At 46.1% G+C, this 27,754-nt stretch overlaps 1 protein-coding gene and 1 long non-coding RNA gene across 5 annotated transcripts; one reads left to right on the top strand and one right to left on the bottom strand.

Moving 5' to 3' along the window:
• Nucleotides 1-1,681: 1,681 nt before the first annotated feature.
• Nucleotides 1,682-20,671, bottom strand: LOC140392650 (sphingosine-1-phosphate phosphatase 2-like). Of its 3 annotated transcripts, none has more exons than XM_072478123.1 (5): nt 20,426-20,670; nt 18,925-19,083; nt 12,714-12,893; nt 6,842-6,931; nt 1,682-4,833 (listed from the first exon to the last, which is right to left on the bottom strand). In XM_072478123.1, exons 1-5 carry the CDS (start codon nt 20,642-20,644, stop codon nt 4,291-4,293), a joined length of 1,191 nt encoding a protein of 396 aa, XP_072334224.1. In that variant the 5' UTR covers nt 20,645-20,670; the 3' UTR covers nt 1,682-4,290. The 3 variants fall into 3 exon arrangements, with proteins under 3 accessions (XP_072334224.1, XP_072334226.1, XP_072334225.1); XM_072478125.1 differs by lacking the exon at nt 20,426-20,670 and adding an exon at nt 20,215-20,233; XM_072478124.1 differs by lacking the exon at nt 6,842-6,931 and having other exon boundaries at nt 20,426-20,671.
• Nucleotides 19,985-27,067, top strand: LOC140392651 (uncharacterized). 2 transcript variants are annotated; one of them, XR_011935408.1, is made up of 3 exons: nt 19,985-20,104; nt 21,080-21,350; nt 26,447-27,067. It is a non-coding gene; the product is annotated as an uncharacterized lncRNA (long non-coding RNA). The 2 variants fall into 2 exon arrangements; XR_011935407.1 differs by lacking the exon at nt 19,985-20,104 and having other exon boundaries at nt 20,779-21,350.
• Nucleotides 27,068-27,754: the final 687 nt, after the last annotated feature.

The raw sequence follows: 27,754 nt of genomic DNA, 5'->3' as shown, positions 1-27,754 counted from the left end.
CCTTCACAATTTTAATAAACTCCGGGAGGTCACCTGGGGAATGCCCCAGGAGCTGTGCAATACAGCAGGGGGAGGGGAGCAGCTCAACGCATTTTCCGCAGGTTGTGGTATAATGTGCATGTTCCTTTAAAGGAGCATTTATTTAAACCGCTGTCAAACATTTTCCACCTCAACAGAATGTGGTGTATTAGTCCCGTGATCTACACTCCGTCTACAGCAGCAGATGGCAGGTGCCATACATGTACAGTTAGCCTCCTAGATAACATCATTTGTATATAACCTCATCTTCAAGTAAAAAACCCACAATATTTTTTACCAATCCTTGTGTGATTGGTACGGTTATGTTGAATAACAGCAGGTTGCAATAGTGCACTTGAACTCTGCGGAGGATACATTAGGGAAGCTGGTTTAATCCTTGTGGCCTGAAATCCTGGTCATTCAGTCAGATAATGTTTTCCCCTGCTACATACCAGTGTAAGGATCCTCCTGTTAATCCCTATTTGTCCCTTGTTTTATTCCCTTTAAATTTTTATTATTTTTCATTGTTCCAATTTTGATCCATGGATGATTAATGATTTTAGGGACAGCTTACCTTTAATTATAGGAAGCTCCGGCAGGATCTGCTGATTTGGTCTGACATCAGTGATGACCCGGACTGACTAGCTTGACTGATGGCTAATGAGCTCTCCCCAAGAGCTGGGTTCTTTTCGGGGCAGGCAATGATTGGTTCTGCTGTTTCAGTAATGTTCCTCAGTAAGACCAGGTTTTGTTTTACTTTCATTTTGGGGTTTAGAAGCCTGGAAAGAGACAGTCCCACCATCTCTATCTCATCTAACAGATGCTTTCTAAAGATCCAGGATAAAAACATTTTCTCAACACAGCCAGGAAACCTTCTGCAAAGAAATAAAGTCAAGCCACCAGCTGAAAGAAGGGTTCAGATGTTTTTAAATGCTCTGAAAATCTCATGTGGGAACTCGGTTCTTACCTCAGTAAGGCTGGAGGTCATTAAGGTGGAGCTGGAAACCAAGTAAGAATTAATGTGACCTGAGGCTTTTCCTTTGAGTGAAGGCCCAGGTTAATAAAAGTTAGTGACTCTCCAGAGGAAATCCTACGGTCTGGGAGCAGTGACTGAATGCCACCGCCATAAATTCATCCCCAACAATACACCGGTGGCTTTGATTACTAACCATCCTGAGAGGACAGCCTGCTGCAAAGACTTCAAAAATCGGAAACAAGGACTCGCTCTTTTTATCTTAAACCCTATTATTTTGTCCCTCCCCCTCCCCCATGTTTGTCTGTGATTGGGTAGAGTGAGACGGTGAAAGGGGGGGTGGGGTAGAATATTACCGGATCATTATTCCATTATAATTACTGCATATTTCAACTTTGTTTCGGTCATAAACAGTCATGGTGTTCAACTTACAAACCTGGTGGCAATAACTTATTGGGCAGTCAAGTGCCAAAGATTCTGAAATTTTATACTAATTACTGGAAAGTTCACTTGTGTTGGGATCCGGGATGTGTGGGGCTGGAATTGACCAGACACTTGTCCAGGGTGGTGTAACACCAGTTACAATGCCAGTGAGTGTGGGGTCCCTGCGAGAGAAATCAGCCATACTGCCCCTGGTGCAGGCACATTGCTATAAACTCGAGATTCAAAAAGGACACAGACAATCTACAATTTAAAAAAAATCTTTTTTTTAAATCAAGAGGCAGCAAAGCTCACACAAAGCAACTGAATTTCTGCCTGAGATATTCTTCACAGAAACTGGTTAACCAAGCAACTGATATAACCAAGCAAAGAAAGACCTGATTAAATCAGGGCTACATAATCACCAGGTCAAATCTTAAATGCTTTGTTTTTTTTCTAAACAATGGGAGTGAATGGGAAGACACTTGAATTTCATAGTCAAATTAGTTTATTTTAATAAACGTTCACAGTGATGTTGGGGTAATGCAAGGGAACCTGAATAATCAGACTTGACCTGGATTGAATAGGAGCTTTGAAAGTTATTGCAGTCTTAAAAGTAAAAATGTGAATCTGTTCAATGGTCTCACCTAAATTATATCAGATTAAATATCTTTCCTGTAATTACTTGGCCTGCCTAGACCTGAGGTTGCCAAAGGTTCTGACAAAACATCTAACATCACAACACATACAAAGTGCACAGGGAGGGATATTTATTTCTTTGTGCAATTTTCAACCTTGTTTACTTCATTGTGCAATGTAAAAGTGTGATGGGGCAGAGTATGCCAGCATTTTCTTGGGTTTTGGTCTTCACAGGCTAAGCTCTTATAACGTCCATCAGCTCAAAGCAACCCCCCCCCCCCCCCCCCCCCCCGCCAACAACTTCCCGTTCCTGATTTCTCCTTGCCTCCCTAATTGGGAGAGGATCCATGATCATGGTAGATATTTGGGGCTGAAAGTCCCTTGGAGGAGTCCATAAGTCTCCCTCCAGAGTATGATACAGACCTGACTGCAATAGGTCTCGGTCAACCCGGTGAGTTTCTGGTTGGTGCGCAAGCCCTTGTTGACTCAAACAAGTCAAATGGTTCTGGGAATGGGAGCTTTCTAGAGCAGGAGTTTCAACACTCGACTCAGTCATTTCTGGGATGTCTCCGACGACCTGCAACACACAGTCAGGTGAGATCCACTAACGTTCTGTTGGGTGGGTCATCCCTGATCAGCTCCAGGAGAACCCTCAAAAGAAGTATATATATTTTTAATTTTACAGATTGCCCCATAAACATCAGGATGGGAGAAGAGCCAGGACAACCCTCCCCAGTTGCAAACAAGTGCCACTGTCTCTGGCCAGATGAGACAAATGGGCACCAGATATGGGTCCCCACAATATGGCCCCCAGTCCGATGATCGTCAGGTCCCCTGCCAATGACCCCCTTAATTTCAATGGAAAGTATAACTGCATGCAAGAGAGTTTTGGCTCCATTCTCCATCGAGTGTGTTTGGTGGGACTTCCACTGATGATGTTTAAAAAGAGGACTGAGGCACAGCACGGCGGCGCAGTGGTTAGCACTGGGACTGCGGCGCTGAGGACCCGGGTTCGAATCCGGCCCTGGGTCACTGTCCATGTGGAGTTTGCACATTCTCCCCATGTCTGCGTGTGTTTCGCCCCCACAACCCCAAAGATGTGCAGGTTAGGTGGATTGGTCACGCTAAAATTGCCCCTTAATTAGAAACAAAATAACTGGGTACTCTAAATTTAAAAAACAAAAAGAGGACTGCAAGCAATCCAGATAGGGTGCAAACAATCCAATTCACAGTGGAGTCATTGGCATTTATTGCCCATTTCGAGTTGCCCTTGAGAAAGTAGTAGTGAGTTGCTTTCTTGCACTGGTGATGGGAGTCTCAGTGCTGTTAAGGGGGGAGTTCCAGGAATTTGATCCTCTGACACCGTAGGTTATATTTCGAGATCCAGATTGTGTGAAACTTGGAGGGGAACTTGCAGATGTCGATGTTCCTAGGCATCTGTTGCTCTTGTCCTTCCAAATGGTAGAGGTGATGGGTTTCGGAAGTGTATTTGATTGAAGCAGGAATGAGGTATCTCCAAGAGAGCTGAATGGTGAGAAGTTGGAGTTACCTCAACTGTTCCTACATTCAATAGTGACTATGTAACCCGCCCCCCAAGATTGTACAGCAGCAAGTGATCCTTCAGAAGAATAACTGAACTGCACTCATCTACACAGGCAACAACTGGGCAAACAAAGGTGAAAACGTCCAACCTTCCAGAGAATGTAAAGTTTAGCTGATTGAGGGACTTCACCATAGAGTATCCACCTCAATTCTGACTAATCCAGGCCTAATTCGAGGGAATTCCCCGTCGCTTCAGGATCAAATGGAGGGGGTTGGGGGTGCAATTGTCAGGAGACATTTCTCCTGGAGGTGGCCTCCGAATTGATCCCCTTCCTACCCAATCACATGGCCGGACAGCTCTGGCACATGGGCAGGAGGAAGAGGAGTTGCTGAGGCAGGTCGCCTCAAAATGATTCAATATTTTAGGGGGAAAGGCGGCAGGCCCCTTGGATGGGGGGGGAGCTCCCAACAGTTGACCATCTATTGGGGGGGGGGGGGGTCCTCTCGCTCCACCACCCACAAGAAATGCCGCTAAATTACCCCTAATTGGGGGCCTGGTCTCATTAAATCACCTGCCTGCTTGCCCTGCCCACCCAGGCGGGATTCACGGCATCCTTCCCGCCACCACGGGAAAATTCAGTCCCTTTGTGCTCTGCCCTTCCTGCCCCCAAACACGCACCAACCTCTCAGTGGCGCGGTCAGAGTGATAAATACCTATGCACTGCCGGGCACCCTGCAAGTCCAACTACCCCCAGACAGCTGTAAGTGATGTATTTGTAAGGGACCTCCACCCTCAGGAGCTTCCGGGCCTCCTGATCTCGGGGGGAGACTCCAGCTAACCAGCAGACCAGAGTCAAGGCTGCAGACTTGATAAGGTAGCGGGCGATGAACACAATCACGATTCCAATGGCGAACCTGGCACACATCCTGCCGATTAATCCAGTGGACAGCGACGGCATCTCATAGGGCGGCGCCGACACTGGTTCTGGGATCAGGCTCCACTGATGGTTGATCCAAGTGGCCAAGGCCGCCCCGCCGCCAGCACTGACGATATTGGTGGTGTCGCCCCTTGCTGTGCTCCAGTGGTCCAGCTCGGGGTAATATATAGAGAGCAGGAAGGCCAGCGACAATGTTAACACGGGAGCAAAGCGGTTCTCCATCTGGAAGGTCTCCACGACATCCCAGAAAGGGTAAGAGGCGGCCACCAGCAGGGCTGTGATTGCAACTCCACATAACACATCCTGAGGGAGGGGAAAGAGGCAGTGTTAGTTCCAGCGGGCTTGAGAAACCATACGCCAATCCCAATAGTCTCTTGAAGCTATGTGGCGCTTGTTGGAATATAGGTTCCAGGAAAAGGGGCAACAAGGGACTGTCAAACATGTGTGACATTTCTTCCCCCCCCCCCCCCCCCCCCCCACCAATTGGTAGGGAATGTGACCATGAAGGGAATTTCAATGGAGCCTGATCTTTGCGCTACTTCCTGTTTACACAAGCACACACTCTCCAAGGCTGCTTGCTGCAGGCACTGTGAAGCAAGAAACATGGCAAATTTCTGTGCACCACAGTGGTTCACACTGTTGCTTCACAGCACCAGGGACCCGGATTTGATTCCTGTCTTGGGTCACTGTCTGTGTGGAGTCGGCATATTCTCCCGTGTCTGCGTGGGTTTCCTCCGGATGCTCCGGTTTCCTCCCACAAGTCCCGAAAGACGTGCTGTTATGTAATTTGGACATTCTGAACTCTCCCTCAGTGTTCCCGAACAGCGCCGGAATGTGGCGACTAGGGGATTTTCACAACTTCATGCAGTGTTAATGTAAGCCTACTTGTGACAATAAAGATTATTAAATGAAATGTCGTACCTTGGCTGAGACCAGCTACCTCAGCGTAGATCAGGCATCAAACCGCTGACCCTCTGGGTCTGTGTGTCTCGGTTACAGAGGTAGTGCCATGACTACCAGCTCACTGGTTCTAGCTAAATCTCTACAATTCCTAAACATTCAGTAACAATCCTGCCTCTGTATTGAGACCTAGTTTTCAATTTCCTAGCTTGTCCTGCAACTAAAAAAAAAATGTGTTCTTGGACGGAGATAACAGAAAAAGCCTTTAATGAATAGGCGACTTTTATAACTTTGTTGCTTTAAGCTGTTTACATACTCGGCAGTATTAAACACTGGGTGATAGGTACTGTGTGCTGGTATTGATTGGAGTAGGTCAACAAGCCCGAGGGTGACTGGGCTGATGGAGAGGATGCACTGTTTGAGGCTCTCAGTCACTCCTGCAACCCACAGGGTGGTGCTGAGATTCCCTGGTTACAGCCCACAAACCACAGTCATTTTATCAGGATTAAGATTGACTTCACAAAGTGTGCCACCTGCTTGTTGCCACTTAAGTACACTGCCACTGCCACTTGTTGCTCTTTATCATTTCCTCTTGAGGTGTGGGCAATGCTGACAAGCCGGTTTTTATTGTCCATCACCCGCTACCCCAAGGGTGCAAATAATCAACCATGAAGCACGTGGGATCGGAGTCATGCACAGGCCAGGCAATGAGGTGGTTCCCTTCCCCAACTGGGCACAGGTTGTCAAGTTTATTAAACCCAGTCTCACAATTTGCTTTGGTGTAAGTGGAGCTCAGGACTGGTGGGTTCCTTATACCAGTACCATAATCATTGAATCGGTGGGGTCGAGGGACAGAGTGGGACAGTAGGGGTTGAGTGATATGATGAAAAAGTAGGTTAGTGCAATTAATCTATCTAAACAAGGGCCTTGTTCTGCTGCCTGACCTTTTTTCAAAGTTTTCATTGTGATCAGACTGTCAATTGTGTTTCATTATATGCAGGTGGAGGTATTAATTGGGGTTTTGCTTGAGCAGATATAAGATACTAGTTTCAATAAAGTGTATGGTTGAGTTAGAAGGTATATCCCTGTATATTTACAGGGTAGGAGTAAAGGTTGGCTCCAGTACTTTCCTTTACCGACTGGTTTTCTGAAAGGGAACACAGACATATGTTGAAAGGTCTGCGCTGTAATGTTAACCTACCTGCTGGTATTTTTCATAGATGCCAATACACAAGTTGTGTATTTCCAGCACTTTCTGCGTTCATTCAGATTTCTGGGATTTGCTTTTATTGTCTTTTTACCTGGTGAATAACTCAGACCCTATAAAGCCAAAGCTCATTTACATAAAACATTTGCTATCGCCCACACCCTACCCCCTGACATGTGGGCATACTGCCCATTCCCGACTTACCAAAACCGTATGCATCCCTGTGTAAATCCTGCTCAGAGAGACCAAGGCACAAATAGCCAAAGCTAGCAGCAGTCCCAGCTCACAGGGATACTGAAATAAAAAACGGCACAGAGTAAATAAACTCAGTGATGGTTTGGCTTCAAAGTAAAGCTCCCTCTGTACCTATCCCATCAAACACTCCTAGGACAGATACTGAACAGGCTGGATACAGAAAAACACTCGCGGGTCACCAACAGTATGAGCTACGTGCAGAGTATATTTAATGCCTTTTGGATTCTACACTCTTCAGAGGTCATTGCTAATGAAGATAGCAGTGGTTTCAGAATACACTATGGACTAAGTAACTGTAAATTAATTAAGTTGTGTGGGTTAAGTATGAATGTAATTTCAGTACTTAAATGAACCCATGTTTAACTACAAATCGATTATTGATTTTCAGAAGTTCAGCAATGTGCATTGTAACCATGGCTGTTCAGTATGATTCCAGTAGTCCCCAGTCAATGTCACAGTCTAATCCTATTCCTTGCATCTTTTTGAGTGAAATAAAGATGCTACTACAGACACAGCTCTCTGCTCTGCAGTGCCCCAAGGCTATCAAGTACTTTTTATAACCCAGACACACAGGTTTTCATGAGGAGCTGTGTCTGTGACATTTGAATGAGAGGGGTGTACCACATCAAGATTGACTACAATGCAAAAACAGTTCCAATAGAACCTGAGGCAATCTCACAGAGAACGTGAGTTTGGGCTTGGGGTTCGATGAATTGTAACCCCAACTAATGGCTGCCCGAAATAGAATCCAAACAGTGTGCTAATGATTTCTGATTTGAGCCTCACATTTAGCATTTGCCGTTTTCACTGAAACAGAAGGTCACACAAGAACCCAATCGTTCTGTTAGCTTTGGGTTTAAAGGTCAGCAGGACACACCCCACTCATAATTCAGCCGAAGCACTCAAGGATAATCCAGGAGGCACATTACTATTTGTCACCAGCCTATTTCGCATGTCAACTATTGCTCAATGGAGAGCGGCATGTGGCTCAGTGGTTAGCACTGGGACTGCGGCGCTGAGGACCCGGGTTCAAATCCCGGCCCTGGGTCACTGTCCGTGTGGAGTTTGCACATTCTCCCCATGTCTGCGTGGGTTTCACCCCCACAACCCAAAGATGTGCAGGGTAGGTAGATTGGCCATGCTAAATTGCCCCTTAATTGGGAAAAAAATAATTGCGTACTCTTAAGTTTATTTAAAGAAACTATTGCTCAATGGTGCAGCATAGTGGTGAGCACTGCTGTCTCACAGCGTCAGGGACCCGGGTTAAATTCTGGCCTTGGGTGACTGTCGAGTTTGTACATTTCCCCTCCCCTCCCTCCCTCCCCCTCTGTGTCTGTGTGGGTTTCCTCCGGGTGCTCCAGTTTCCTCCCACGGTCCAAAGATGTACAGATTAGCTGGATGGCCTTGCTAAATTGCGCCTTAGTACCCAGAGATGTGTAGGTTCGGTTATTTTTTTGCTTATAAATTTAAAGCACCCAATTATTTTTTTTTCCAATTAAAGGGCCAATTCAGCATGGCCAATCCACCCAACCTGCACATCTTTGGGTTGTGGCGGTGAGACCCACGCAGAATATGCGAACTCCACACGGACAGTGATCAAACCCGGGTCCTCGGCATGTAGGTTAGAGATCATTGGGATAGAGCGGAGAAGTGGGCTTAAGTAGCGTGCTCTTTCAGAGGGTCAGTGCAGACGCGATGGGCCAAATGGCCTCCTTCTGCACCGTAGGGATTCTATGATACCCCTCTCACCTGGAGTCGGATGGTTTTGGCTTCTAATCCCACTCTTGCTTAAGCACAAAATCCAGGCTGACACACCTACTGCAATACTGAGAGTGTGTGGCACTCTTGGGCGTACTGCTTTTAAGATGAAATATTCAACTGATCAAGTCAAGTCTGCCCTCTCAGTTGGATGCAAAAGACTCCAAGGTGCAATTCTGAGGACGAGCAAGAGAGATGTCCCTGATGACCAGGCCAATATTTAGCTTTCTGTGACCATTTCTTAATCTGGGATTCCTGGTCATTATGACATTGTTGTTTGTGGGACCTGGCTGTGCTCAAATTGGTTGCTGCGGTTCCTGCATTACAACAATGACTAAGCAGGAAGAGACTGTACAGTTCTGAGAAAGAAACTGGGAGCAGAAATGACTTTGGTTGTTTGGGTAACTTTGTTTTCCCCCCACATTTTTCTGTCTACACTATAGTCAGAAGTGGAGCAGACTCATACAGCAGAATCCAGGAGCTGCCTCACGGCGCCGAGGTCTCGGGTTCGATTCTGGCCCCGGGCCCCTGTCCGTGTGGAGTTTGCACATTCTCCCTGTGTCTGCGTGGGTCTCACCCCCACAACACAAAAAGATGTGCAGGGTAGGCGAATTGGCCACGCTAAATTGCTCCTTAAATCGGAAAAAAATGAATTGGGTATTCTAAATCTTTTAAAATAAAAGCAACAGAACTCGAGTGCTCCTGAGCTCAGTGATCAGGGATCAGGGATGTTGAATTCTTTTTATGATACCCAATAGTAACTGATTAGCCAGATAGAGAGTCACTTTCACAGTAATTGGATTTTATCGAGCTTGGAGATGACCTTGCCAATTTTTTAAAAGCTTCTTGGCAGCTGTGATCAGAAAACACCTGGTTCCAGTTACCAGCCTTTTAAAACATGCTCTTCCTTCTTTCAGTGTCTCCATTCCATTAAAACAAACAGGATAAGGAGGCAATGTGAGCCCAGGCCACAGTTAGTATACTCTCAATGTTCATATTGAGTGCATGTGTGGATAGCTGTCTAGCTCTGTATTTATTGGGATGGTGTGTGTATGTAGGGGCATGTGTGTCTATGTGTAGAGGGGTGTGTGCATATGTGGGTAGGTGTCAATGTGTGTATGCATGGGTGTCTTGTCACTCTTGCTTTCACACATTCGGTGACTCTAATTCTCTCTACCTCCCTCCATAACTCCCCCTCTTGCTCAGTCTTTCCCTTCTTCTCTCTTGCTGTCCGTCACCCGCACTCACTTCCTTGCGCTATTTCTCTTTCGCCCTGTCAACAGATGGCAAGTGGGTAGCACTCTCATCTCTGTGCCAGACGGTAGCAGGCTCAAGCAGGACCAGTGTTTGAATAGTAGGCACCCGAGGCAAACCTTCATTCTTGCGCTCACCCCTCATAATTAACTTCTGAAAATGAATATTGTGCATTCGTAGGAATAAAAATTCTGCATTTTATAATTCCAAATTTATTTTACATGAAAAGGGAGAATATTCAGATACTGATTGTACAATTCTCATTGTCCTACACTTTTCACAGGGTATGTACTGGAAGAAATGCACATTATAATGCATAATGTGACTCATGTGATGCAGGTGTTCCTACAACAGTTACTAGGGGAAGATTCTCCAGCTTCCCAGCTGCGTGTTTCTTGACGGCGTGCTGTTTGCTGATAGTGGAATTCCCTGCTCCCGCCGCTGGAAATGGAAATCCCATCGAAGCCACTCCACACCACTGGGAATCCCATCCGTCTCCAACGGACGGCTGGAGGATTCCGGCCCGGATGACTTTGTGCAATTTAATGATAAATGATCTTTATTGTCACAAGTAGGTTTACATTAAGACGCAGTGAAGTTACTGTGAAAAGCCCCTAGTCACCACACTCGGCACCTGTTCGGGTACACTGAGGGAGAATTCAGAATGTCCAATTCACCTAACAAGCACGTCTTTCGCGATTTGTGGGAGGAAACCGGGGCACCCGGAGGAAACCCACACAGACACGGGGAGAACGTGCAGACTCCACACAGACAGTGACCCAAGCCAGGAATCGAACCTGGGACCCTGGCACTGTAAAGCCATAGTGCTAACCACTATGCTACCGTGCTGCCCATATACAATCAATAATCATTATGATGGAGTGGGCTAGATTGATATTATTTACTGACCTGCAGTTTTGATATTATTTACTGACTTGTAGTTTTGGATTCATCAAACAGATGTACAAATTTGTAAAACTGTCACATAATCAGAAGGAGGAAATTTTGGGAAAGACTGCAATGTGGAAACCTATATGTATGTCAGTATATGATGTATATGAGCGGATGTCGACCTTTCATTCCCATTACTGAAGGGTTTTGTTTACTTTTGTAGTTTTATGAATAGTTCACTCTGTTTTTTGCACCCCCCCCGCCAAACTAAATTTTGCAAACCTAGGCAGCCACATAGTTTGCCAAATGCTTGCATGGGCCCAGGGTGCAAGTTCTATTCCAGAGACTGGAATACAAAATTCCAAGCTGACACTGTCCGAGTCTCTGTCTTTCAGAGATGTGAAACCAAGGCTCTGCCTGCTCTCCAAAGTGGGTGCAAATCATCCCTTGACACTAATAGAAAGAAAAGCGCAAAGTCTTGGCCAATATCTATCCTTCAGTCAATATCACAAAAACCAATTATCTGGTCATTATCACACTGCTGGTAATGCGAGTTTGCACAAGTCAGCTGTCAACTTTCTTGTATTAGAAGTAACTACATTTCAAAAGTAGTCTGTAACCTCTCCAGTCTGGAAATCTATTGTTTGGGGAAAAAAAAACAATTGTCCAGAATTTTTTTGACCAGACCCGAGCAACCCAGGGTATCACAGTACTTCGGGAGTGGAAAGATATGAAAATTTCAGGGTGCAATGCCCGATGCCCAATCTGCACTGGCATGCAGCTATTGACATAGGGGCAGCCAGCAACCCGATGCACCAATTTCAAATTGGCATTTGACCACTTGCTTGTGGAAGTAAGGGCCTTGTGCCTCTTTCAGAACTCCTTCAGGACATTGGACAGCACTAGGCCAAGCAAGGCCAGGCATTATTCCTACTCTGTTTCCACAGCTATCGCTGCAGCCTAACTAGCCTCCAGTGGAGCCACGAGGAACAGGAGTGCTCCACTCCCTGGACAAAGCACTCCCGAGAGTCCCTGCCATCATACCATTGCCCTTCACCCCTAACCCCACCGGGCATATGTGTGGGCTACTGCCAGTCAGGTAGGTAGTGCAAATTTAATGAGCTGCCTCTGAAGAGTTCACAGCTGGTGACAAGGGGCTGGTTTAGCACAGAGGGCTAAACAGCTGGCTTATAATGCAAAACAATGCCAGCAGCGTGGGTTCAATTTCCGTACCGGCCTCCCCGAACAGACGCCGGAATGTGGTGACTAGGGGCTTTTCACAGTAACTTCCTTGAAGCCTACTTGTGACAATAAGCAATTATTATTATTACTTGCCCCTTTTGCTACAATGATGCCAGAGATGCAATTCTTGAGGAATCTTGGGCCTGCATTGGCCAGGCACACCATGAAAATGTGCCAGGGCTTGTGCCTGAAAGCGGACCTTAGTGAATTTCTAACCATTCCCTATCCCTCCCCAACCAAGGCCCACTCCCCAGTTTTCTTCTCTCTGACTCAAGAACACTGCAGTCAATTCTAACTGCTGCACAGACTGAGATTAGCTCACTCCATACAAAGGCAGAGATAAAACGTGGGAGCTTCCTGGCCTCTGTGGCCTAGTGGACAGTGTTCTCACTCAGGGGTCTACCACAAAGCAAACCGAGTGAAAATTGTTTTGGATGCGAACACATAAAACAAGTGATAGTGAATCAGCCAATATAGCAGCAAATTGGGCAGGGCACAACCTAAATGGCCCATTTCATGTCACCAGTCTCACCCCATCCCAGTAAAATATCTGATGTGTTGTTGCAAGAGACCAGGGTTAAAAAACACAAAGCTACCATTAAAAAGTGAGTGCTGAAGTTTCGCAAGAGCCTTGCCAATGCTCAAGAAACCAAAGGAAAATTGAACTCTGCCTCACCTTGTACCTGTTCATCGAGGCCAGGAGGAAAGAGAAGGGAATCGCAGTGGCAGCCATGGCATGTGTGGAGGGCATCCCATACTCTGCGTCCACCCGCACTTCAAGCTTCACCACCGGTGGTGAAGGAGGCCTGGGCCACTTTAAGACATCTTTGGAGGCTTGGCCAATGTACATTACAACCTGGAGAAACAAACAACACAAGGAGAGAAGGTTCAATCCACTGCAAACTCCACCTATCTCACCTTACAGCAGTATCAAATCAACCCTGACCTGCAACATTCTCCAGATGTCAGGGCCTAGTACAGCAGAAAGCTACTTGCCTGTGAGCGGTTTATTACTTATCCCTACTTATCCTTATAATCTCAGCTTCTTCTCCTAACCAGGTATTTACCCAGCTCTTTAAAGAGGTATTGCTTGAGTCAGCATTAACTCGGGGCTATAAGAATCTTGATGAAAATCATTGCCAAGCCTTTAGTCTCACTCTAGGCCTGGCTAATTTTAAATTTGCTTGTTCCGGTTTTTAAAAGTCCAATTTAACCTGTGATTTCGGAATTCTGTGTGATGCTCCTCTCCTCACCCTTCTGAGTGTCACAGCATTCAACCCATCACTTCCACCACTTTCACATCCAGAAGATCCACTCTGCCGTACTTCCATAACAACGATCCTTTTGCCAGATCATTAGATTCAATTCCCAATTCCCCAACAGTGATTGCCAACCCCCTCTGACTGATTGGGAGTCCCTGGGGATTTTACAGCAAGCAAAAATACAAATGTTCATTGAGGTCATTAAGCTGTGTTTGTTTTCATTTTCCTGGTTGATTACAGTTTTAAAATACATTCTCTTCATGTCTGCGTGGGTCTCACCCCCACAACCCAAAGATGTGCAGGAAGGCCAGGCTAAATTGCCCCTTAACTGGAGAACTAAATAATTGGGTACTCTAAAATTTATTTTCAAAAAGATTAGTTTTAAAATATTGAAGATGGGAGCAAAGACTACTCGTCAAGAATCGACTAATTGGGAAATGAGGTATCTATTTGCTTTCCAATTAGCGGTGGGAAGGCAGGAACAGTGAAGAGAGGGGGTGGGCTAGTTAGTGAGCATAAGAATAGACACAGGCAGAGACCATTCAGCCCCTCAAGCCTGCTCTGCTATTCAACACTATCATAATTCTGCCTCAATTCCACATTCCCACCTGCTTCCCATTTCCCGGGATTCCCCCAAGAGAAGAAAGATCTGTCCATCATCGCCGTACATGTAGTCAATGATGGAACACTCACAGCCCTCTGACATAGAGAATTCCATTGCTTCACAACCCACTAAGTGAAGAAAGTTCTCCTCATCTCAATCCTAAACGATCATCCCCTCATCCTAAGACAATGGGTCGGAAACGGTCCATGGCCAAATACAGCAAGACCTGGACTGTATCCAGGTTTGGGCTGACAAGTGACATTCGCGCTATGCAAGAGCCAGGCAATGGCCATCTCCAACAATTACTAGGGGTCACGAGCTCAAGGTGAGAGGGGAAAAGCTTAAGGGAGATATGCGTGGAAAGTTCTTTACGCAGAGGGTGGTGGGTGCCTGGAATGCATTGCCAGCGGAGGTGGTAAAGGCGGGCACGATAGCATCATTTAAGATGTATCGAGACAGATACATGAATGGGCAGGGAGCAGAGGGATACAGATCCTTAGAAAATAGGCGACAGTTTTAGATAGAGGATCTGGATCGGAGCAGGCTTGGAGGGCCGAAGGGCCTGTTCCTGTGCTGTAATTTTTTTTTGTCTTTGTTCTAAGAGAGAATCTAACTATCGTCTCTTGACATTCAATGGCATTACCATCTCTGAATCCCCACTATCAACATCCTGGGAGGAGTTACCATTGACCAGAAACTGAACTGGACCAGCCATATAAATTCTGTGGCTACAAGAGGAGGCAGAGGCTGGGACGTACAGCAGGTAGTTCACCACCTGACGCCCCAAAACCTGTCCACCAACTACAAAGCATTAATCAGGGGTGTAATGGAATACTCTCCACTTGCCTGGATGAGTGCAGCTCCAAAAATATTGAAGAAGCTCGACACCATCCAGGACAAAACAACCTACTTAGTCGGCACCCCTTCCACAAACATTCACTCCCTCCACACTGACGAACAGCGGCAGTCGTGTGTACCATCTACAAGATGCACTGCAGTAACTCACCAAGGTTCCTTAGGTAACACCTTCCAAACTCATGATCACTAACATCTAGAAGGACAAGGGCAACAGACACATGGGAACGCGCCAGCTGAGGTCCTTCTCCAAGTCACTCACCATCCTGACTTGGAAATATATCACTGTTGCTTCACTGTTACTGGGTCAAAATCCTGGAATTCCCTCCCGAACAGCACAGTGGTGTAGCACAGGGACTGCAATGATTCAAGAAGGCAGCTCATCATCTTCCCACGAGTGGTTAGGAACGGGCAATAAATGCTGGCTTACAAAACCATATTCAACTCCTTTAAATGAAGAAAACAATTGCTCCCAAGGTGGGTAGCTCAAGTCGGGAGATTTCCTAACTCAGTAGGAGCTTTTCACAGAAACTTCATTGAAGCCTACTTGTGACAATGAGTGATTATTATTATTGGAATTGCCTGGTTTTAAAGGACCACGTTAGACACAATTTTCCCTCCAGGATGATGGGATAGAGTCAGACTTTCAGACCCCAGCAGAAGATTCTACGAGGCCATGGAGGCGGGCTGGTTAAAAGGTTCCCTGGCACTTTATCCGAGCTGTTTTAAATGCTGTTAGCTCCTCTAGACCTCGCCCCTTCCACCCACACACCCCTCCCCCAATGCCTCCCCCCCCCCCCCAATGTCTCTTCATACCAATCTATGCCATCTCAGTCTTCCCAACAGCACCCAGTCCCTTTTAATCCCCGCGGCACAAAATACCCCTATGACACCTCCATGGAAAATCACCTAGCATCCACTCGGAGCAATCACAGGAAACATGTAGGGATGAATAACAAAGCTCTCTCCCCCAGATATACTTGACAGGGGACACCGATTGAAGGTTTTTGATAAAAGATTCAGGTGGAATGTAACGTAGAGCTTTTTTTTGAAGTAGCAAGTGGTGCTAACCTGCAACTTGTTGCCTACTGGTATGAAAGGAATGGAGACGATGAATAATTTCAAAAGGAAACTAAATGGACACTGGAGGGAAACAAACTTGCAGGGTTATGGGGATAGAGCTGACTGGATTTTGCCTCCTGTGCCATAAATGACTGACTTTCTCCGATTCCAACTACTCGTGTCTTCAACATTAAAGAAATGCTAGAAATACTCAGCAGGTTAAGCACTATCTGTGGAAACAGAGTTAACAAGCTGAACTACACAAGGGGTCAGATTCCTTAACAGCCCCCCTCTCCCTCAGCTCGAAAGTCAGAGGAGAACCCATGGAAGGCCATACTGGCTGCCCTGAAGCCATTTAACGGTTAATTGGTCATTATTAGACTGGAGGCTGCACTGCCATTGTTCTGGATCCAGGATTTGTGCCTGAGAGGGGTGCCAGTCAATTGAGATTAGGGCAGCACGGTAGCATGATGGTTAGCACAATTGCTTCACAGCTGCAGGGTCCTAGGTTCGATTCCCAGCTTGGGTCACTGTCTGTGCGGAGTCTGCACGTTCTCCCAGTGTCTGCGTGGGTTTCCTCCGGGTGTTCCGATTTCCTCCCACAGTCCAAAGATATGCAAGTTAGGTGGATTGGCCGTGATAAATTGCCCTTAGTGTCCAAAATTGCCCTTGGTGTTGGGTGGGGTTGCGGGGTTATGGGGATAGGGTGGAGGTGTGGCCTCGGGTAGGGTGCTCTTTCCAAGAGCCGGTGCAGACTCAATGGGCTGAATGGCCTCCTTCTGCACTGTAATTTCTATGAAATCTATGAGATGCCAGCAGCTCCCTGATGGGACAGAGGCGCATGGTGTCAGGATCAATATCTGCGTATGTGTTTGGGGGTCTTGCTAGGTGTCAAGCTGCCAGGTCCCAGCAAGAGTGGCGAGGGGGACAGGGGTGTAAGGAGCTGGTGTTGAAGAGCCCCTGAAGGAAGGGGAACCTGGGGGAGGGGGGCAACAGCTTGGGCGGTGGGGGGTTCCAATGGTCCTCAATTAGCACCATGACAGGCATGCCATCTGACTCCACCCCAGCCACTGGTATAATTGTGGTGAGGGCAGGGCAGACTGCCTGATGGATTTAATGACAACCCTGGTCTTCAAACCCATTGGCAGAGGAGTGTAAAATCCAGATTAATATTTCAGGTCAAGATGATCTTTCATCCGGGGTGTTTATTCGCTGTAACCCGTTTTGATACATGTTTGTAATAAAATATACTTTTTTAAAAAGACAATCTTTCATTTCCAAATTGAGATTGATGGATGCTGCCTGACCTACTGAGTATTTGCAATATTTCAGGTATCCAGCATCTGAAGTTTTTTTTTTTCATTTGCTATATTTTTGCTATTAATGGACACCCAACTAGGGTGGGTGGGTCGAGTGAGGATGCAAATCAGCCATGATAATGATTGAGTGGAACAGTCTCGAAGGGATGAACAAGTTCCTCCTGCTCTTCATCTCAGGATATCTGACCAGAGTAGTACAACAGAGTGATCATTCACTCCTCTGGCAGGCTCTGTGCAGTTCAATATTACTATTATATTAACCTTGCTGATTGCCGCTCAGCACAGATTGGCTATATTCTGCTTTACACAACTTGGATGTTTAGTTTAGACTGTTTGACTGGCTCAATTCGCTGAGTCTGGAAATAAATTGATAGTGATCACGCTGGAACAAAAACCTTTGCTTTTATGATAAGTGATCATGACCCATTCATGAAATATCCTGGTAAACAAGTTCTGCACGAGCAGGGATTAATGTGTGGTTAAGGCGCAGTTTGATGTAATTATAATGAGGCAAATGCTACCATGTAGAATCAGGAAGTACGATTCCATCAGAAAGAAAGTGTTGGGTGGAAACCCAGGCCACCAAACCACAGGATTCTGGTCTCCGGCAACACCAGTCCCTCCCTTTCCAATTGTGTAACTGCCATTTGCCCCACCCTTTGCAAGGGAATCTTGACAAACAGACCAACATTCTTGTTACCTAATCATTGTGAATGATCAGCTGCTATGGGATGTCTGACAATGGATTACAGGCACGGGAGATTATACTCACTTCAAGGCAATACTTGCATTGCCCCGATTGGCTCGTATGTGTTAGGGTCAGGTAATTGTTGTATCTGAGACACAATTAGTTCACGAAGCACCGGCTCTTCAAAGCAGACATTTCTGTCGTCTTCTAGCATCAGATGCCCAAGTAGAATTTTCAAGGTCCAACTCACCCATATTTAAGAGATTAACAATGAGTAATACCATTGCCTCTGGGGCCTGGTTTGATAAATGCACCTCCTGACATAATAGGGTCACAGGACTGAGGAGGTTCTCAAGGTCAATCCCTACTCTGCACTTTTTGTTTTTATAATCTTTATTGTCACAAGCAGGCTTACTTTAACACTGCAATGACGTTACTGTGAAAATCCCCGGGTCGCCACATTCCGGCACCTGTCCGGGTGCACAGGGAGAATTCAGAATGTCCAATTCACCTAACAGCACGTCTTTCAGATCTTGTGGGAGGAAACCGGAGCACCCGGAGGAAACCCACGCAGACACTGAGAATGTGCAGACTCCACACAGAAAGTGACCCAAGCTGGGAGTCAAACCTGGGATCCTGGCGTTGTGAAGAAACAGTGCTAACCACTGTGCTACCACTCTCATCCTCAGTAGTGGGTGAAGCTCCCGAGTCCCGGGTCAGCAGAGCCAAGAAAACCCAAAGGGTTCCAGCACCTTATTGCCATCTAATCGAGCACTGATAGAATGTGCACACCACAGTCGAATAGTGTCATGGCACACTTGAAGGATACCATGGGAATGAGCTATTAAGGATGGCTGCCTGTGCCTATACAAATGTCAACACTTAAATAGCACCTTTACCAGAGTAAAATGTCCCTAGGGGTCTCACAGCAGCATTAACAAGCAACATTTGGATTAGAGTGAATTGAACACACTAGGGGAGAAGAAAAATAATTGGTCAAAACTTTTTAACACTTTGTCCCTGTTGTACCAACTCCTAAAGGATCTTTTTAAAAATAATTTCCAGTCTCACAAATATATAAAAATGAAGCCACTCACTGCCCAAATATTGATCACTCTCCGTGCCACGTATGGGTCAACATTCCAATAGCAAAACGGAAGGAAGGTGATGTAAAAAACCTCCTGTCCCAAGGTGGCAGCAAACAGGAAGAGGTAGTAGAGGAAGTAATTCTCAATCTTGTACTTCTTCCGAGGTACCTAGAGGAATCATACACACAATATTGTAATCAGAGTTTGGGGTACAGTCCATCAGATTCTGGAATACAGAGGAGCAGAGACGGAAAGGGGCCCCAATCAACATTAAAAGTACCAACACCCTCCACAGACTTGAGGACATAATCCAGACTGCTGGGCCCAGTGTAGTACTGCGGGTGTGCTGCACTGTCAGAGATGATGTCTCTTGGATGACACATTAAACCAAGGTAATGTCTAATCTCTCAGGAAGACGAGAAAGATCCCATGACACAAAGAGCAGGAGAGGTCTCCCTGGTGTCCTGGCCAATATTTATCCCTCGGTCAGTCACATCGCAAAAACAGAATAGCTGGGCATTGTCACATTGCTGTCTCTGGGGGCTTGCTATGCGAATATCTCCTGCCACATTTACCTCATTACAACAGACAATTCAAAAGTACTTTATAATTCTAAAGTGCTTTGGGACGCAATGCAAATTTACTCTTTTTTTCTATCATCCTATCAAGTGCCATTTTCAATGAGTCTTGCCTCCATTCCGATGCTGGACTAAGATTAAACTGGAAGATATGTCTGGGAATTTGCTACACAGCAGAGGAGGCTGAAGTGTTTGTGTCAAATACTGGGGACAATTTACTCCTGATGCGTAGTCACACTGCAAGGAAACCTGGTGTCAATGCAACCCAGGCTTCAACACCAGTCTGTGCTAAAGTTCAGTTGGCTAGACAGCCGGCTTGTGATGCAGAGCAAGTCCAGCAGAGCAGGTTCAATCCCCATACCGTTACTCCAGAGGTCTTTTCAACCTTGCCCCTCGCCTGAGGTGTGGTGATCCTCAGGTTAAATCTCCACCAGTCAGCTCTCCCCCTCAAAGGGAAAAGCAGCCAATCGTCACCTGGGACTATGGCGACTTTACATTGCTTGAGTGGCCAAAACTTTTTATGGCATTATGGAAACATGAAAATTTTCTCCTTGATTTGTAGCTACGGCATAGGAACGGAGACCCTGAGAGTATAGAATCAGACAGACCAGGTAGGTCCAGGGTTCAGTTCCTGCCCAGCCTGGAGTTTGAGGATCTGAAGCAGGAGTAAATTCAGCATAGGTAGAAACAGCAGTCAGAAGATACTGGAAGTGTTATTTACCCTATCCAGGCGGCATAGGCCTGGGCGGGCTCTCTAGCGTTGCCTGGTGCGCCCAGCCCCGCTATTCAACTGCAGAAGGCATCACAGCAGACAGGAGTTGGTGGACAGGGGTCAGGAGCGAGGGAATTCTCCCTTTCCTACTCCCGGGGCACTGAGGCCCGTGGAGAGAAACAGTCAAGAAGCGAATACCTGGAGGCGGCAGGTCACTCACCGGAGCCCCCGGGACGGTGCCGTTGTGTTGAGTGTTGGTCTGGTCTCCTCTGCAGGGAGCAGTGTGCACCCGGCGTGTGCAAACTGGCTGTGCCTGTCTGTCAGCTTGTGGAGATCGCCGGGGAGCTGGGTTGTCTTCGGGAAGGAGGCTCAGGCCACACAGCCGCTGAAACTGACCCACCAGCTCTGGCCCCCGCAGTTTGTTCAGCAACTTGTCCATGTCGGGGGGGGGGGGGGGGGTGCAGTGGGGAAAGGAGCGCCTGCAGTTCACCTGTTAATAAAACCCCAGCTCACCTAGGGTTACCTGCACATGTATCACATGGGCAGCTATCTGACATCTGCCATTGGTGCTCCAGGGCTGGGAGGGCGGTGTCAAGAGCAGCTCACGATCGACGCTTCATGAGGAAATAGTTCAGAGTCCACAATTAATGGGGACAACAGTCTCAAAGGTCATGTTGAGAAACAAGCTCGGGGCTTTTCAGGGTCTGGGTGGAAACATTTTTACAGGATTTTAACCCATAATGTTGCATATATTACTGCATTCAATAGGGCTAGATTCTATAGTGTTATATACAAATTCCCCAGGGTTATATACTATAATGTTATGCTCTGCAATGCTTTACACTGCAATATCTTATTTCTTTGTTCTTTCAAGAGATGGGCTTCGCTGGCTTGGCCAGCATTTACTGCCCCTCCCTAATTGCCCCTCGAGATGGTGTAGATGCACCCACAGTGCTGCTAGGGAGGGAGTTCCGCCATTTTGACCCAGCGACAGTGAAGGAATGACGGATCTATTTCCAAGTCAGGATGGTGAGTGTCATGGAGGGGAACTTCCAGGTAATGGGATTCCCATGGACCTGCTGCCCTTCCGAAGTGGTAGCCATCGTAGTTTTGGAAGGTGCTGTCAAAGGAGCCTTTGTGAGTTGGTGAGTGCATCTTGTAGATGGTACACACTGCTGCTACTGTGCTTCAGTTGAAGGTTGTGGGTGTTGAAGGTTGTGGAAGGGTTACCTATCAAGCAGGCTGCTTTGTCCATCATGGTGTTGAGCTTCTTAAGTGTTGTTGGAGCTGCACTCATCCAGGCAAGTGGAGAGTATTCCATCACACCCTGACACATGCCTTGTAAATGATGGACAGATTTTCGGAGTCAGGAGGTGAGTTACCACAGAATTCCCAGCCCCTGGCTGGTTCCCGTGACCACAGTATCTATATGGCTAGTCCAGTTCTGTTTTTGGTTAATAGATGTTGATAGTTGGGGATTCAGCGATGGTAATGCCATTGAATGTCAATGTGCGATTTTTGATTTTCTCTTGTACGAGATGGTCTTTTACTTGTGTGGTGCAAATGTAACTTTCTACTTGTCAGCCCAAGCTTGGATATTGTCCAGGTCTTGCTGAATGTGGGCAGGAACTGTCTTATTATCTGAAGAGTCATGAACAGTGTGAAATTATCAGTGGGCACTTCCACTTCCAGTTAAGCCATATTGGACTTGAAAACTCGAAATGTTGACTGATATTCTCTCCACAGACCCTGCCAGACCTGCTGAGTTTTTCCAGCATTTTCTATTTGTAATACAGCTATGTGCAATGTGGGCTCCCCATTATAGAAAGAATATTAAACCACAGCGAGAGCAGATTCACCAGGAAGGAAAAATTAACTTAGCAAAGAAGGCTAAGAGAGGATTTAATTGACATGTTTAAGGACATGAAAGGTTTTGGTAGAGTGGGCAGCACGGTAGCATTGTGGTTAGCATATTTGCTTCACAGCTCCAGGATCGATTCCCGGCTTGGGTCACTGTCTGTGCAGAGTCTATATGTTCTCCCCGTGTCTGCGTGGGTTTCCTCCGGGTGCTCCGGTTTCCTCCCACAGTCCAAAGGTGTGCGGGTTAGGTGGATTGGCCATGCTAAATTGCCCATAGTGTCCAAAAAGGTTAAGTGGGGGTTGCTTGGTTACGGTGATAGGGTAGATACGTGGGCTTGAGAAGGGTGCTCTTTGTAAGGGCCGGTGAAGACTCGATGGGCTGAATGTCCTCCTTCTGCACTGTAAATTCTATGATTCTATGAATAAGGGATGATTATTGAGGAGTCAGCATTGGAGTGAGGAGAGAGGTCAGGAAAAGTCCTTTGGCATATCAGGCTGTGGGAGAATGGAATATTTTGCCACTGGGAGTGGCCGAGACACAAACAACTGCATCCTTTAAGGGAAAATTGGGCAAATAATTGCAATGGAGAAAGGTTCACAGCGACAGAGAGGGACTAGGACAGTGGATTTGTTTTGTAATTGCTTTAACAAAGTATTGGTACATTGGGCTGAATGGCCTCCTTGTATACTGTAAACCTCTATAGTTATATTGGCACAGACCAACACATGTACACACTTGCAAGGAGTGTGCACCCTTTCCCTCCTATAGGTATAATCACAGTGCTGTTATGTTGAAATCCTTTTTATTTGTTCAAGACAGTTTGATGAATTTACATATTTAAATTGTTTTTCTTATTTGTTTAGCTATGCCATTGCTCCATCACTTGGTTTTGTTGAATCTCCAGCTCCTTCAGAATTTACTGGGGACAAAACAGCTTCTTAGACACAGGAGAGACCAAAGAGGGATTACAAAACCAAGGAAAACAATTTTTCAAAGGAATGCTGAGCAAAGAGGAACGGAAATAGAGATCTCCTGAAACACCCATAGACTTTCTGAAGCGAGGGAGCTCAGAGCAGACCAGTCAATTCCTTCAGGGCTGGTCCCAAAACCATTTGCCCTGTAGGATTACTGTACACTATGTCACAACTGGGTCCAACAGCGCCATCTGCCAATTGCACCTACAACCTGCAGCCAATACTACCCACTCCCAACTAACTCCACTCGTACCTCTCGCCCATTGCTTATTGTGATCAAAAATAACTTTAGAAACTACTTTTAGGCATTTATTCTTAACATCCATAGCCAGGATTTATTAACTTTAAATCTCATATGGACGTTCTGCCAATATCTCCTGGTCTAGGGAAGATTCAATCAAAGAAAGACGTGTATGTATATAGAGCCTTTCCTGACATCAAGATGTCTCCAAGTGCCTTAGAGTCAATTGAGCATTTTTGAAGTGTAGTCATTGCTGGAAGGTAGTCAAATTAAACCTTGGTTTATTTTAGATTATCGGAATACAGGAACAGGAGGTGGCCATTCAGCCCTTCAAATCTGTTAGTCTATCCAGTTGGATCATGCTGATCTTCACAACCATTTTCCTACCTTAGCCCCTCGTCCCCCGACACCCTTATCCAATCAATATCTACTATTCTCGGGCACCCAGCATCCACAGCATTTCTGGGCACAGAGCTCCAGATTGCCACACCCTTTGAGGAGAAGTAGTTTCTAGTTCCACTCCTGAACAGCCTAGTTTTTAAGTTGTACATTTTACATCCACTTGTTCTGGATTCCCCCCATCAGAGGAAATTGTTTCTTCATATCTACCCTATCGAATCATTTTATCATTGTAATCACCTTGATTAGATTAGCCTTCATCTCTGTTAAACTCAGGGGAATTGAATCAAGTTTATGCAACCTGTCCTCATCATTTAGCCCCGTAAGCTCTGGTATAATTCTGGTGAATCTGTGCTGGTCTCTCTCTGAGACCAATGCAGCATTCTTAAGGTGCTGTGCCCAAAGGAGAATAACAGCGCTCCAATTGGAGGCCTGATTAAGGCCAATTGGAGGTCTGACTAAAGCAAAATTTCCTCATTTGTGAACTCCAAACTCCTTGTGATAAAGGTCACGATCCTATTAATCTCCAATTACTTGATCTGCCTATGGATTAGCCTTTAGTGATTCGTGTACCTAAGCATCCAAATCCCTTTGCTCCTCCACAATTCCTGGTGCCTCATCATTAAGAAAATGTGTGTTCTTTGCGTTTCTCAGATCTAAAGTGGACAACCCAACATTGAACTCCATCTGTTATAGTTCTGTTCACTCATGTAGTCTGCCTCTGTCCCTTTGTAACCTTCTTCTCCCTTCCACACACATTCCGGTGCTTCTTAATTCACTGTTATCCACAAACCATATATAAAACCCTCCATTGCTTCAGTGAAGTTAATGTTGTGGTGAAAGGTGCAGTATCAGAACTGAGCACAATACCCCAGGTTTTTACAAACCATTTTTTCAATGTCCTCCACTCCTGACCTGCTGATTCGTTAGGTTCCAGTCCCTTTCAATGGCATGGTGGTGTAATGGTAACAGAGGCCCAGCCTAATACACTGGGGACATGGGTTCAAATCCCACCATGGCAGTTGGTGGAGTTCAATTGGTGAAAGATCCGCTCAAGATTGATATTGATCAATACTTGGAATTGACTCCAGGTTAACTAGTGGGTGAAATCCTTGACTTGCGTAACTATCTGTGGGATGGTGTGATGGGGACCCTCCATTTTCCCTCTGGATCAGCATGCACACAAACAGGCCTGTGTGTAACCATACAATTATACAGAATTTACGAACATTCATACGAACGTTCCTACAGCAGAAAAACAGCCTATTTAGCCCATTCAGCTCTATGCCAGTGTTTATGTTCCACACAAGCCTTCTCCCATCCAGCTTCATCCAATCAGCATAATGTTCTATTCCTTCTTTCATTTCCATAAGCTAGCTGCTCCTTGGGTACATCAAAATTATTCACCATATATATATATACATCTATATATATTTTGTAGCAACGTTCACTGTCTTCCCACTATCTTTGTAGAGAGGTTCCTCCTGAAAGCCTTATTGGGTTTATTAGTGACCACTTTATATACATGGCCCCTAGTTTTAGTCACCCCAAAACATGTGGAAACATCTTTTGTACATGTCTCCTACCTAATCCTTTTCCTAATCTTAAAGATCATCATCAGGTCAGCACTCAGCCTTCCCCTTCTCTAGAGGCAAGAGTCGCAGCTTATTCAATTTCCCCTGATCCGTATAAACTCTCAATTCTGGTATCATCATTGCTTCATAAATGATTGAACCAGGGTAATCCAAGCCAGTTATTAAAAACCTATGTAAATGATAAAACAGGCTGAGCCACCGTACAAGGAAGAATAAAAGATTAATTCCTGTTTAATTACCTCATTGTCCAAACCTATTTTTCAAACTCGATTTCTTGCTGTTTCTCAGTAATATCCCCGTCACTCTATGCCCTTCGCGCACCACACAAATGACCCAGGACAGCTTGTATCTTTCATTTGTGAACAAAGAACAATACAGCACAGGAACAGGCCCTTCGGCCCTCCAAGCCTGCACCAACCATGGTACCTGCCTAAACCAAAACCTTCTGCACTTACGGAGTCCGTATCCTTCCATTCCCACCCTACTCATATATTTGTCAAGATGCCCCTTAAATGCCGCTATCGTACCAGCTCCCACCACCTCCCCAGGCAGCGCGTTCCATGTATTTACCACCCTCTGTGTAAAAAAACTTGCCTCGCACAGGAATGGTTTCTACTGGTATAAACAGACAGAACAACATCCACCATGTAACTGGCATCTGCTGCATTCATTGATCTTCGCAGGAGCAGTAGAGAGAGCTATACGTATGCCTCAATGTCTCTGGGCCAGAGGAATATTGGCCGTCACCATGCACTGGGATGCTCTCATGCAGATGTGCGAAGAAGACTGAAGCAGTCCTGTCTGTAATGCCCTTCAAAGTCGAATAGCCTAGCGCCACTCAGTGTCTGGACTCACTTGTGATCGCTTGATTGTGGTCACATGGAGCTCATGTGGCCATTCCCCATGTGAGAGGCTAGATCCTGGTGATATTCAACTGTCAGGGCATCACAGTCAAGCTCGCTTTGTCTTCTACCCGATGTCACATGATGCCAGTGAATAGAATGGATTATATAATTGTCCCCGGGTGGGGGAAAGACCAGGAGAATATACAAAACAAACATGTGTTAAAAGATCGGCTGGTCTGTCAGTCCTGCCCCAGATCATGGTGGCTGGAATATCATAATGAAGCATTTTCCCTTATTCCCAACTCCCATTTCTCTTCCTTATACAGCCATGTAATCCCCTGGGAGAGAGGCGGCAAAAAGAGGGCCTGTAAAGGAAAGAAATACCCTGGAAGGTAAGCCTCCAACCTCATTGAGACGATCATACCCAATCCAGGGGCCCAAGGTGGCAAGAAACTGCAGACTGTGGTGAACTCAGACCAACGCATCACACAAACTTGCCACCCCCACACTGATTCTGTATACCCCTCTCGCTGCCTCAGGAAGGCAGGCAGCATTATCAGAGACCCCTCCCACCCAGGCATTGCCTTCTTCCAGACCCTTTCATCAGGCAGAAGATACAGAAGTCTGAAGACTCGCACATCCAGACATAGGAACAGCTTGTTCCCTACAGCTACAAGACTCCTCAACGACTCCCCCTCGAACTGATCTGTTCCCTGTAAGAACACTATTCATGATGCCCTATGCTGCTCTTGCTTATGTATTTGCTTTGTTTGGCCCCTTGTTCCGCACTGTAACCAATCAGTTTGTCGATGTACCATTTGTTAATGTACTCTGTCAATTATTCTTTTGTCTACTATGTACGTACTGTGTAGGTTCCCTTGGCTGCAGAAAAATACTTTTCACTGTACTTCGGTACATGTGACAATAAATATCAATCAATTAATCAATCACTTGAGAAAGTGCTAAGTTTGTTAATTAATTAACAAGCAGGATGACCTCTCCTGGTCACTCTCCAACAGTCCGCAAACTGGAACTGCAGGTGGGTTTGACAGTGCTGATAGGATGGAGCCCAGCCCTCATGGTTGAAAGGCCTCAAGAGGAGACAGTGGCGTATTGGTAATGTGACCAGACTAGCAATCCAGAGGCCCACATTAATCAATGCTCTGGGGTCACGGGTTAAAATGCCACCATGGCTGGTGGAATTTAAATTAAATTAATAAAATCTGGAATTTAATGCTGGTCTCAGTAATGGTGACCATTAAACTATCATCAAGTGATGTAAAAACTCATCTGGTTCACTGTCCTTTAGGGAAGGAAATCTGCTGTCCTTACCTGGTCTGGCCTAGATGTGACTCCAGACCCACAGCAATGTGGATGACCCTTAACTGACCTCTTAAAAAGGCCCTCAGTTCAAGGGCAGTTAGGGGTGACCCTTGCCAGCTGTGCCCACATCCCATAAAACAGAATAAAGAAAAGAAAGCACTCAAGCCTGAGGAATGTGCATTAAGACAGTCTGGGGTAAAGATGCACCAGTTCCGGTGCAAAACCAATGTTGTATTCACACCTCTTACTTGGGCTGGGAGGCGCACCAGAAACCTGACTTTTTCGGGCCTGACTTTAACAATCGGGGAAGT

This window comes from Scyliorhinus torazame, chromosome 16 (genome assembly GCF_047496885.1).
Source record: "Scyliorhinus torazame isolate Kashiwa2021f chromosome 16, sScyTor2.1, whole genome shotgun sequence".
Lineage (NCBI taxonomy): Eukaryota > Metazoa > Chordata > Chondrichthyes > Carcharhiniformes > Scyliorhinidae > Scyliorhinus > Scyliorhinus torazame.
This window is presented reverse-complemented; position numbering and strand designations above follow the sequence as displayed.